The following is a 13,618-nucleotide window of genomic DNA, read 5'->3' on the forward strand; positions in this document are numbered from 1 at the left end:
CAGTGATGCCAGGAAACAGGGAAAGAGCTGTCTTCAGTTATCTTCTTTCAAACACTTTTATTTGAGGAGGATGACCATAACCAGAGAAATTAAGCAGGAAACACTTTGATTGGCATTTTTGCATTTTTGCTGGTATTTTGATATTACTTTCATGCACTGCAGGGCTCCTCCAGGTAGGTGACCTCTTGCAGGCCATCAGTATCATAAGAGGTCACATACTATGAGAAATTCAATTTATTAAAGATAATTTGTGTAATCATGGGAAGGGAGATTATCAAATTTTGGTACACAGCAGTGCATGCTGAATCTTCCAGTTACACACTGAAGAAGGGAGGAAAAAAAAAAAGAGACAAAGGAACAAAATTGAATTTATGAAATGAACTCTACAGAAAATAAACTGACCTTTTTTACATTTTTGTTTAAATCAACCAAGTTGAGCAGGAAGATGTGGTCTTTAGCCCCGATTAGCAGCCGGCCCCTCTCCTCATCTAGCAGCAGGGTTCGAAAATCAAGCCCCTCTGTTGAGCCCAGGAATGGGATGCAGCTGTTTGAAAGCAGCAAGTCTGTGGGAAAATGAAGAAAATCTTTATAATCAAAATGTTTACATATGACTCATTGGTGTCTTTTATAAATATATGCAACCAGCATGGAATATGCTGGTGAGATAACTGCAGTCTTAGAGAATGTCTTTCCAGGGTCATAGTACAGGTCCTGTTAACCTTGGTTTTCTTTGTCATTTTTACTTCCAAATTGGGTAATATTTATTTCATAAAACATTTTTTTCTATGAAATTTTCTTAATAAATTGTGTCTATGATCTAAAGGTATCACATTCTTCAACAGAAACTAGAAACAAACAAAAAAGACAAATATTTGCAAAATATGTGCTATACACTTCCTTTGTTGCAAGAAAAGTAGTATGTGATTATATCATACTTATCGATCACATACACATGATCAAAGATCAATATCTCACCATATTTAGTGCTCTACATATATATCAGTGAAGATCAATGCCAGCAAGAACAGTTAGGAGCAAGAAACAGCAGTTAGATGTGACAGGTATCATAGACTCATAGAATGGCTGAGTTGGAAATGACCTTCAAAGATCATCTTGGCCAGTGCCCCTATCATGGGAGGGGACATCTTTCAGCAGATCATGTTGTTCAAAGCCCCATCTGCCCTGACCCTGAACACTTCCAGGGATGGATCATCCACAGCTTCTCTAGGCAGTCTGCCCCAATCTCTCACTACTCTCATCATGAAGAACTTCTTCCTTTCAGCCAATCTAAACCTTCCCTCTTTCAGTTTAAAATCATTGCCCCTTGTCCTGTCTCTACAGACCCTGGTAGAAAGTCTTTCTCCATCTTTCTTATAAGCTCCTTTTATACATTGAAAGACCACAATAAGGTCTCTCCAGGGCCTTCTCTTCTCCAGGTTGAACAACTCCAACTCTCTCAGCCTTTCTTCATAGGAGAGGTGCTCCAGCCCTCTTACAATTTTAATTGCCCTCCTATGAACACACTGTAACAGTTCCATGTCTTTCTTGTACTGAAGCCTACAGAACTGGATGTAGGACTGCAGGCGGGGTGTTGCAAGAGCAGAGTAGAGGGGGAGAATCACTTCCCTCTACTTGATGGCCACACTTCTTTTGGTGAAGCCCAGGATGCAGTTGGCTTTCTGGGTTTCAAGCACATATTACTGGCTCGGATTCAGTTTTTCATCTACCAGTCCTCCTGTGTAGGGCAGCTCTTAATCTGTTCATTACTCAATCTGTACTGATATTAAGGATTGTTCCCTACTGGGGCACAGGACCTTGCACTTGTCCTTGTTGAACTTCACATATTTGCATGGGCCTGCTCCTCTAGCCTATCAAGGGACCTTCAAAGATCATTTAGTCCAAGTAGATGAGGGATGGCATCCTTTCCTTCAAGGATATCAACTGCAGCACTCAGCTTGGTGTCATCCACAAACTTGGTGATAGTGCATTCAGTCCCACTATGTCTTTGATGAAGATATTAAATAGCATTGGTCCCATTATGGACCCTTAAGGGACAACACTCATTACTGATTTTCACTTAGACATATATGGTTAAGAAGAACTGGAAGAGGGCAACAACCGCAATGTGTATAGAAAGTTTGATATAAAGTTCAGTTTTTCCAGTGTCTAGTATTATGCTCTGGTGGCAGTATAGAGAATTGCTGCAGTTAAATTTTCAATTACTATCATTTCAATTACTATCATTCCCTGTTAAAAGCACAAATTTGACACTCAAGTTGTACTGTGATTTAAAAGTGACTTCTATCTCCTTCAAAAGCTAATTAAGAAAAACAAGTTTTCCTATGAAACTAATGAAAGAATCTATGCTTCTCCTGTAAAAAAGCTAAAAGGCTGTAAAGTAAAAAGTCTGTAACCTTTTGCTTAATTAAGAGTCTGTGGATGTAATTCTGGATGAGGACACAAACAATGTATAGAAAAGAGCACAAAAAGAGTTTAGTCTTGTTGGGCAGTCATTAATTTGGGGAGAATGAAAATAAACATATAAATTAGTTCTTCCACAAGCAAGCTCTACAAGCTAAACTATTCAGGAATCTTGGGACTGCAAGGTAAATCTTGTATTTAATGGAACATAAAATTAAGGGTATTTCCACCTTCCTGACACTGTATTGACAATGTAGCCTTCCTGCTAGACAGGTCAGACTTAACAATACAAGTTATTTACTCGTCCTGCTCGTGATGAAAATCAAGGGCAATGTTTTGCAAAGTAACTCCTGAACAAAACAAAGAGAAAAAATAAAACAAAACCATTTTCTTCAAGGTCTCTCACTAAACATGTGACAGGCAAAGCAAAGATTAGGTCCTCTTGCTGGATAATAAACAGCACTGTGGGAGAAAAAATATTTTAGCTTTATTAATCTGACTACCTGGTATATAATTATGACAATTATTTTCTGGCTCAGGCACTTCTACTTAAGCTCATGTGGTTTTGTCTAGCTTATTGCTGAATGTTGTTCAGGTACAGTCTGCAAACAAATTGTCTTGCATTGCAGCCCCTAGTCCCCTAGGAGAGATTTATTTGGCAGTACTTTGAAAAAAAAATCTTCACATTGAAAATCATATCCAACATTAAGCACTACACTGCTTTCCACCTGTCCTGTGTTTTCTGAAGACAAAGATGTCAGGGTTTGGGTTTTATTTTTCCTCTTTTTTTTTTTTTTATTTTTTCTCAATTAGTAACACTTTAAAAGACCTGCTTATTAATTGACAGCAAGTTCACTTAGGAGCAACTTAAGGTTGAAACCTAAGACCCATCCAAACTATTTCTTACACTAGAGCTGGCTGAAGAATAACCTGGCTGAAAAACAACCAAGCCAGTGTAATAAATAAATACAAATTTTAAAAAGAAGAAAGAGAATCCCTGTAAGCACAGAACTCCTGAAGCTTAGCTCATGCCACTAGTGTGTTTTCAACAAATAAGAAATAAAGATGTATGTCTCCCGACAGTTGTGTTTTCTGAGTTGTCTGATACAGGATGGGCAGCCACTCCTAGTGAAAATCTACTAATTGTTGTGTGTGGTGTAGATGTGTTTTCATTAAATGTCATACTGTGTATAAATCTCCTCCCTTGCTTTTTTCTGCCTGGAAAATCTTGATGCTGGTTATGATGGAGTTGTTTACTGGGAAAGAGTTCTCTGATGCTGATCACAGCACAGCAGGAAGTTTTAGCTCCCTTGGGCTACTCAAATTCTTCTCAGTTGCTCCCTAAAATACTGTTTATCAGCTGAGCATTGCTGGAGCACATCATTTCTGAGTAATCATCTTTCACTTCTCCACCCATGACCTCAGAGCTGGCTGCATTACTAGATTATGATACATTATATGTAATAATAAATGCCTTATAAATTCTACAGTCTAGATTCAATCTCTCTTTAACAGTTCTGTGTCCCAGTTAGTAGATAAGATGGAGGGAAGAAGAGCAACACAGGATCACAATATCTATTAATTAATCATTCTCAGGCATTAACATGAATAAACAGGATAGATTAATGAATTTCACAGGCTACTGTATTTCAGCAATCCATATCGGCCCCTATTAGTTTTAAATATCTTCTGATGACAAGCTTACAGTCATATCACAGTGCTTGCCTGTGGGACATGGGTAACTAAGATGCAGAATATGAAGGAAAATTCTTTCTCTTCCCCAGCCATAGGAATTTGATCTCACTGAAGGTAAATGATACATGTGTGCAAATGCTCTAAAGCACTTCCATTGCTTAGAGCCCTGCAATCCATGTGTCTTTGCAAATCTGTCACTTGCCAAAATATGTAGACCTGATTCTCCACATGCCTGAAAGGAGATGACTAAGGCTGTTCTCCATTTCCCATTTCTTTCATATTTGGAAGGAATGATCTCTGCAGTGACCATCCCAAAAGGACATTTGTCATATATTGCTTAATACTTCTAGTATTTCTTAGTAAATAACCACCTAGGACAGCTACAAGAGGGAGAGAAAAAGTTGTCTCATGTCTGAAATGCCCAAATGGGAACGAGCCCTGTCTGATGCCTTGTACAGTCATTTGTTTCACTGCATCATAAGGAAAACATGTGCAATATGTTCCAGATTGAAATGACAGCATTGCACACTGATTTCTTACTGACACCCGTGACAACACAAGCTGCAAAGTGGTGAAGAATCAGGTTTGGTTAGTTATTTTCTAACTATTGAAAAGCGCTTGGAAATAAAGCCCTGAACATGGCCACTGATAAGATTAAAACTGAAACATGACCTAATAAAATTTTTGAAGCAAACATTAACAGAGAACTGATTAAACTATAGCCAAATTAATAATTGTTCTCGTTCCATAAAAGTAAAACAATCCAAACTTATGGGTTGAAATTGCCCCTCACATATAGACGTATGTAATATCATGAAAGATATTACGCTGGAAAATATAAGTGCAAAAAACATGTTTTCCCAATGGTTTTCAAGCTTAGAGCAAGTTGTTGATTTGAATCACTGCATCTCTATTGACAGGCTAGTATAAACAACATTCTCACAATGCACAGAAACAAAATTAGTTACAGGGATGGTCTCTAACGAGTGCATGTTCACCATTCAGTTTATTGTGTCTATTTACTGGTTTACTGAAAATTAAATACTTTTTTCCCATCTGGTGATTAAATGAATACGCAGCAAACTCACTTTCTGGGTTAATGTTTCATTGCTGAGTAGTAGAAGCTGGAATAGTGACTGTTCTAATTTTTTTTTACAAAAGTATCTCAGTGGACTTGGCTCACAAGGGCATGATTGTTGCTTACTTGAATAATGTCCAGCAGCAGGCCTATGGCATAAAGACTTTAAATGGAAAAAAAAAAAAAAAAAGTCATTCTGCTCTGGTAACATATATTTGCATTTATACAGCATATTTAGATTTCTTAGCCTCAAGTCACATATGTGGTGAATGTGCCGTCATTCCTCAAATCCATCACGGTGCAAGCATGCATCAGTCTGGAACCACTTGGTCAAGACCCAGAATTGCCTTGGCGGCCAGTCACAGACATTTTTTAAATGATGCACTATGCCTAAATTGACAGAAAAGGAACTCCTCAACTGGGTACAAAACAGCTACATCTAATGACACCTTTGAAGGAATTTAGAGGCTACATATATATAATTCTCTAATTCTCATATACAGTAAAAAACCAAATGTCATGTCATTTTCCCCTAGATAGGAGCAAGTCCTTTCACGTGCTGGAAAATATACATTACAATTTACATGGGTATTGTGTGAAGTCTCAATTAAATTTTTGGGATAAAGAAATGTCAATATTGCATGAATACAGCAATTTACTTAATTCCTAAAGTCTTCTGAGTTTAAAAGATCCAATCGACCCCAGATGTATTTGTATGAAGGCAAAGAGAATAGTTCCAGTCTACTACCAATCTCTAGTACTTTTTGCAAGAAGCAAGTTATATTTTGTTTAATTGCATCTCAACATGAACAATGGTGATTTGTTGTGCATGCCATGTAGCTCTCATTGCTATAAAATTAATTTTATTTGGCCTGGAGGAAAATGTCATATTCATGGCACAGCAGGAGCTTTCCAAAAGGATATGGATTACTGGGAACAGAGAAAATATTATTTCTTGTTGGCACAATATTGCATCAAAATCTTGGTTGTCTTTCTGAGTCACCCCCAAAACCACCTTGTTTTTCACCACATATTTTGGGGTTACATATTTCTGTTCCTCTTTTAGGATTGAACTGTTCTCTAGGAGGGTATTACAGTCTAGGAAGGTGACTCTGGGAAGCAAATCTTTTCAAATATTGCTCCACGAATTGAGGAAGAGTCGGCTGCAGGTTCTAAGATATTTCAAGGCATTTTCACTTTGAGCTTCAGGCATTTCTACGGACCTGCTCAGCAATCAGCAAACTTAACATTCCCACATCTTATTGATAGATGTTAAATCTGTCAGCATTTTACAACCCAGAAAAATCATAATTAAAGCAGCTCCTTTGTGCACTATGCTTCTCAAGTCTTCACTACAGGCAATGGTAACTAAGAAATAATTCTCTCTGTGCAGTGTTGTGAAAACATATTTTACACTTTTCATTGGGAAGGGACAGATTATCTTATCTTCAGACAACCTTCGCAATATCTACTCCAATCATAAAGATAAGAAAAAAAATCATGCTGTGGGATCTGATTCTCTTTCACATCAGTGAGGCTCACTTGAAAGGATGTGTTTCTACAATAAGACTACTGCAGATTATTTCATTAATTTATTTCAGAAATGGGAATAAAATCTATCTACAGTGCTGTCTTTGTGCTTTTAAATCTGGAAAAATGGTAATACAGTAAAACAAACTAGGCAGGTACTTACCACCAAAAATACACCCAATAAAGCATTAACTAAACAATTCTCACTTATGTGTATAGAAATGTATAGAAGTGCATTTCAACAGAAAGTAAATTTGACTAGTGAAACAGCTGCACAAATAACTTGTAAAGTGTTATTATTGCAGAGATGATTAAAAGGTGTTCTGTGACTTCATGTTATTGGTGAAAAAATGCAAAGGCCCAATTCACAATCTTCACAGAGCCAAACCAAATAATTAACTTTAGAAAACCCTACTGAAAATGTATCTGAGTGAAACATTTGTTTTTCTGAAGAAGACCTAAGATTGTGGATTTGTACAGGTTCCCTTTTCCTAAGTAGTTTATCTTTCTTGCAAAACTGCCAAAGTAAGCAAACTCACTGTTGCTTCTAAGGCAAAATTAAATCACCATTTTTTTTTTTTCCCAAAGTGATATGGTGGATATTTAAAGAATATGCAATACAAATGTAATTAAATATAAATGATTGGCAAGCATGTGAGCATTGGTAATGCGTAGATAATTGTTGACATCTCATCACACATACCTGTCCATTACAAATGTTTGGCACATTGATAGACTTAAATAGTACCAAATCTCCTCTTTAAATGAAAGGCAAAACTTGCGGGCAATGGACTCATCACCTCTATTTTCTCATTTTCTATTGTCAGAACCAAACTTACCCTTTTTTCCCCCTCACCTCTCACAGATCCTCAGTCTGTGCAATGAGTAAATAATCTGAGTCATTTGATTCAGTCTTACTTCAAATTCCCTTCAAAGTACCCCAATAGTGAGGGAATATTTCTCTCTAAGACTATATGTCTTTTTCCTTCTATACCCAGCTTTCAATTCAGACTTTATTTTCTTCAGAGTGATGCAAAAATGGCTAGAGAATTTTCAAGCACCTATACCTGCAATTTTCAACTGACTGCATCTTGACAAACTTCTGACAACACGATATTCTCTGGAGATGCACAAAGCACCATGAGGACAGTCAGACAGAGGAGCTCTTTACTAAATCTTGTAGCCCATATATCTGTGGGCTGATAAAACAACAGCAGGTTGTGCTATTACCTCCACCCATACTATCTGGCACCAGATGTACAGAACATGACACATTTTTAAATTCTTACTCAGTTTTTCCTCTGTTGATGAAATTCCAGCCTTAGGAAGTGAGATAACTGGACTTTGTTTCACACTTGGAGCAAAAGGGAATTTTGTTGCGGACTTCAGTGTCCAGGATTTAAACCTGCAATGAAGTTTTCTTAATTAAATCTATAGTATAACTGGCTACAGAAACCTGGGTTTGGCTCAGCAGCTGGTCTGACACTACCGATAGGTGCTGACAGATCTCTCCAGGCATCTAACTCACTCTGTTCAGACGTGCTTTCTCAGGCTGCACATCCGACACCAGGACTTGTTCCATTGAAACTACAGCTGTTATATATGAAACATATTGGTTTTAAAATGGTCAGATATCTTAATAATGCTTTCACATTTTTCTCACCATGTTCAAATGTATTTGCTAGCTTCCTAATGAGGGTAATATTCCTAACAAAGTAGATAAGGTTTTCATGCTAAAAGATGAGAGACTTGAATTCAGTGGCATAAACGACTCTTGTAACAAGTGTGGGATGGCATGGGCCTGAAAACCACATTAATATCAATACTAACAGGCTTAGGAAAGATACAAAACAGCATGAGCTATTCTTGAAGAAGACGACAGTGTAAAGGGAAGTTAATGCACAACAGATTTACTTGCTCATTTACTTCATTAGTCCCTCTGTTTTCAAGACTTAAAAGAACAGCTCACGAACAGAAAAATCCAGATTTGTTACCTATCATTGCTATTATTGAAAACTATTTGCAATTTCCATACTAGTGTAATCAGATACTACATACCAGTTGTAAACAGTGCCTGTGAGCAACACAGATTTGTATGGAAACATTCAATAGCTGTAAATCCCACCCTTCCCCACCCTCTGCATGCTCCACAGACACACACCCTGCTTGTATTTGCATCAAGACTTGTAGCCTGACTCTCAGTTTAACCACTGGGACTTGCAATGATTTTATCAGCTGAAGATCTAACCCTGAGCATACAGCAAGGAGACATTGCGTCCGTTCTCCTCTCTAACTCCAAGCATTGGACCAGAGCCCACACAAGCTGTATGGTCAGGCTGTAAAGCTAAATAAGATACAGAGATAAAATCCTAAATACTAATAGCCTATGTCCTTGCCAAAGAGACTGACGAGAGCTGGAGCTGGTTGCAAGAAAAAGGGCAGGTCCATACATCTGGGAGCAGATGAGGGGGAAAGAAGTGGATATGAGTGTTTGGGGAGAAGGAAGCAGGGAGGGAGATGCCCTCCTTCCAGAAGCAACATGCAGTTATGTTGGCTCAGCTGAGAAACCACCATCTGAGAGAGCCTGCAAAATCTTTTAAGTGCTGATGGTCATTCAACGCCCTTCCCACAGCCCCCTGAGAGCAAGGAAAGTTCCTCATAACTAGCTTCGAAAACCTCTTCTGGTTTCTCGACTCAACCATGTCAGGCCCAAATGGACAAAGAAGCAGAGCAGGTACAGTAAAGGAAGTGAAACTAGGTCTGGGAAACAATAACCAGCTCACCAGTGTGACCTGCTACCCAGGGAGCAAAGGTGACATTTGGCAGGGCTGAAGGGGCTGTGGTGGGAGGAGTGCTTGAACAGGAAAGCAGGCGAAGGGCAGGGAACTCGGCAAGCAGATTTACCTGCCAGTGGAACAGATATTTCCTCTGCTGGCAGCAAAGCAGCTTTAGGAGGTTCCTGCTTGCTCTCTCCACACGTAACCGCTTGTTCCTGTCCCCACAGGGGGATTCCCTCTCTGACATGGGCCAGATAATCTTTCTTTTCCATGCTCTGAATGAGGAACAAGAACTTTTATAACGACAGTGAAGGAATTAATATTTTAGCTGTTTCTACTGTCAGGGCTGCTGATTGAGCTCACAAGGCAAAATTAACAGCCCTACTCTGAATTGCTACAGAAGAGCAGCACAGAGATGCAGTTGCTGTAGGGAAGCACTGTTTAAGTCACTTAGTCATTATCTGGGGTAGATGCACAGGATGGATATTTTCTAATAAAATGTGGTTTAGATGAAGAGGATTACTCTTTTCAGAAAACTTCAAAGATTTTTCTCCTTATACTCTTTTTCCAACAAGCTTGTTTTATTACTGGCAGTAATGAAAATAAAACCAATTTACATTATAACACCTTGGACTAGCATAATGTTCTTACATGGCAGAGTAAAATACAATTATCAGTTATACTTTCTGACATTGACAGGAGTTAATTTTTATGAAGCTATTAAAACTAGAGGTCACTGTATATCTACATTAATTCCCTTATATGTTTGTTATTTGTGTTGGAGTTGTGCCTAACAACTTGCCAGATTGAGAGTCCCATGTGCAGATGTGCAGGTGGACCCAATATCTGCCTTGCAGTCTGAGGCAACATTGCAATAGGACCTGACTAACTAAAAATGACATGGCAAGCAATGTAAGAGAAGTGTCTCTGCACAAAGTAATCATGTGCACCACCATATTATCTCCTGTCAATCATTAGTATGTAGGCATAAGCTGTTCTTTAACATTGGAGGGTCAGGGGGTTGATATTTTTTATTATCAATATTTACATGTATTTATCCATTTATGGGCACCAATGGGTGTCATATAGACTGTTGTTATGATACATATCTAGTGAGAAATATTTTACAAAGAAATCAAGGTTGCATAGATGATGCAGAGGGAGTTATGAAGTAATCCCAAAGCATCCAGGTAACTCTATGGTACAACACAGCATACTTCTCTAGGACAGCCACAATTTAGATCACAGAGGAGAATGGCTGTTTTCTTGACTTAGTAGGAAAAATGTTACCTTTGTCACTCCCACCCTTGTCTAAATGTCTCTGCTAACCACAGCTAGGCAATCCCTCTGACTTCTCTGACAGTGCTCTGGTGTGATAAAGGAAATTTTGTCCCTGTTTCTTTCCGCTGTCTCTTTGTGTATTTATCTCCAAAGGATTTTGACTACGGAACAGACCTCCCCTGCACCCCTCAGCCCTTCTTTGAGAAACTTCTCTATAAATGGAACAGCAGAAACAGGGAGGGAGGAAAGGGAAATGGGATGTGACTCGAGGACCTGCGCTGCAACCACAGATGGCCACCGTTAGACAAATTGACGTCAAGAGGATCATGCCCTCAAATTAGTGCGTAGAAAGAGAACAAGGTTGGAACATTTGAAACTACTCACAATTGGTCTTGCTTTACAAATGTCTTAGTATAAGTGCAATTAGACAAATATTTCTGAAAAGTACCCTCTTCGAAGCTGATGCCACTGATCATGTGTCTTCCCCACATTCTTCTCCTAGACAAGCAGTTTTCAGTGTTGTCTCATCCTTCCCAAAGTCCTATTCTTCAGTTTTTATCTCTCATCTTCTGAGATTTAATCAAGTGAACACTCAGCAGAATAGTTTGGTATTCTGTGAACACAAGTCTTTTTTTATCCAATTGAGGCCCTTTTGTGATCATGAAGAAAACTGTTGTGAGCTACAGGCTGTTTACACTGTTAAGAGGTTGATACGGGTCAGTTCTCTAAGGTTATTCTTAGTTCAACTGCAAAGTAAACTGTTGATGTCACTGACTGGAGGCTGCTCTCCAAGACATTATATATATGATAATTATATGACAGAAAATGCAACATATAGTTGGATCTGACCTCCAAGTTCACTAGCTTAAAAAAGGAAAAAAGTGTCTGTAAGAAACTTGCTGTTTTCCCGTTACTAAAATGTAATAAAGCCCTTCAAGTTTATACTTAGTCTACAACATATACAAGAGTCTTTCCTCACATGGACAGCGATGCCCATCCATCTTCAGCCAAGGGTACATATTAAGTCCCAGTGTTCACTGCCTCCAGAAAGCTTTTTTGAGACAAAACAGGGAAAATCTTTTCCATAACTAGACAATCATTTGAAACAGGGATCTTAACTCCCATATAAACATTTAATGTTACTCTACAAAGGAATCTGAGACAGATTTTTCTGAGAAGTCACAAATCATCAAAAATGAATTAAACAACTAATAAGGGATTCAGAAAAAGCAGCACTTCTTCAGTCAGCACATTTTCCTTGTTCTTCATGGACATTCAGAATTACAGCTGCTGAAATTAATATAAAAGCATGTTTTTATTGATTTTTCTTCCTCTTCCTGTAGAGCAATCATAGCTGCAGAAACGCAAGCTCATTTCTAGGCTTATTTGTATATCACCAGTTTACAATGTTCCCAACATTCATAGCTGCGCAACACCCTCACTGTAGTACTGGGATTACTGCAATATCACAGTTTAAATGAGGCTCATGGAGGTATACAATCGTAACTATATTTTATATGCATAGTTAAACAATGCATGTCATGGAAATAAACCAGCTTTACTAAAGCAGAACAAACTAACTGCTCTGATGCAACAGGTTAAGCATCTCTTCAGTTATAAAATTAAACATGTTTAAAGCACAAAATATTTAGAAAACAGGATACTTGATATTGTAAAGCAGCATGTTCAAAGGGTCCTTTTTAAAACATTAAGGAAATGTACTAATCCAGTCAAATTTACAAAAGAATTCCTGGCACCAAAGTGTTATCCTCTACTTTCTTTTTATCATGTTGTAAGAATGGACCACTCTTAGGGGAAGAAAATCGTGCATGCAAAACACTGCATGAAGCTAAACAATTCTTAGACGTGGTTAATTTCCATGTGGAGCTGATGATTTAGCATTGTCATCCTTCAACAGATGAGACAGAAGTACATGTCTTTAGTTCACTTACTTAAGATGAAAAAAACAAGCAATGGAAATTCAATCCTGCTTCAATTTACTTTAGTGGCCAAACTCCTGCCATGGCTTTAGTGGGAGTGAGAATGTAACTTAATTCATTCAATGTGAAGAAGGAAAAAATCAGCTGTGAATAATATTTTTGTTTATTAAATTTACATCACTGCCGTAGTTATTTTTAACAGCATTGAGTGAATCATGTTTTAAAATCCAAAGGTTGCCTTCAGTCTCGACTTTTCCTATGTGCTGTGTCGCAATCCAGGATTCTGGTCCTCTGACCAAACCAGCACCGGTCACAGCAGATGTGACTTGGATTTGAGACATGGCCACATCCCTGCATGGGAATGATATGTATTTGTGGATGTCAACATGGACATGTCACTAGTGGCAATGTCTAAATCTGGACTGGCCAAGGAAGCAGGGTGCACACTTTTGTAATATAAATGTATTCTTTGAATGCACAGACAACTTCTAAGCTGTCCATGAAAAGCAACAAAGGAAAACAAATGATTAGAACTAAATTTGCAGTCAGGAGTCTGCGTTCCTACTGGAAATTTTTAGGACAGCCACAAATAGAAGAGATTGATTTTTATTCTTTTTTTTTTCCTAGAAGGCAATCAATTTCCTGGTCTGATTATTTTCTGCCACTGCCTATAAAATAAAACCTAGAAACACACACAAAAAATCTCTATAAATGTACCTGTCAATAAATTGGAAAAGAGTGCTACCCAAAAGTTAGACAGAAATAAAACTCTCTAGACTGTATGAATTAAACACCTTTATATGTATGAATTATGACACAGGCCATTCTGTTCTTCAGTAATGGAACTGCTGCTGTCCTGTAAATTACATTATTGAATGAGACTGGTATGCAAAAAC

The 13,618-nt window shown here is 38.1% G+C and overlaps 1 protein-coding gene across 4 annotated transcripts in view; it reads right to left on the reverse strand.

The window, feature by feature from the left end:
- The window catches only part of SEMA3D (semaphorin 3D), a 139,181-nt gene that overhangs the window by 77,234 nt on the left and 48,329 nt on the right, over nt 1-13,618 (reverse strand). For all 4 annotated transcript variants that reach the window (XM_021300628.2, XM_005512063.3, XM_021300627.2 and 1 more), the window contains exon 3: nt 403-563. In XM_021300628.2, coding sequence (XP_021156303.1) covers nt 403-563 — 161 coding nt within the window. The remainder of the gene's footprint in view (nt 1-402; nt 564-13,618) is intronic.

This window comes from Columba livia, chromosome 1 (assembly GCF_036013475.1).
Source record: "Columba livia isolate bColLiv1 breed racing homer chromosome 1, bColLiv1.pat.W.v2, whole genome shotgun sequence".
Lineage (NCBI taxonomy): Eukaryota > Metazoa > Chordata > Aves > Columbiformes > Columbidae > Columba > Columba livia.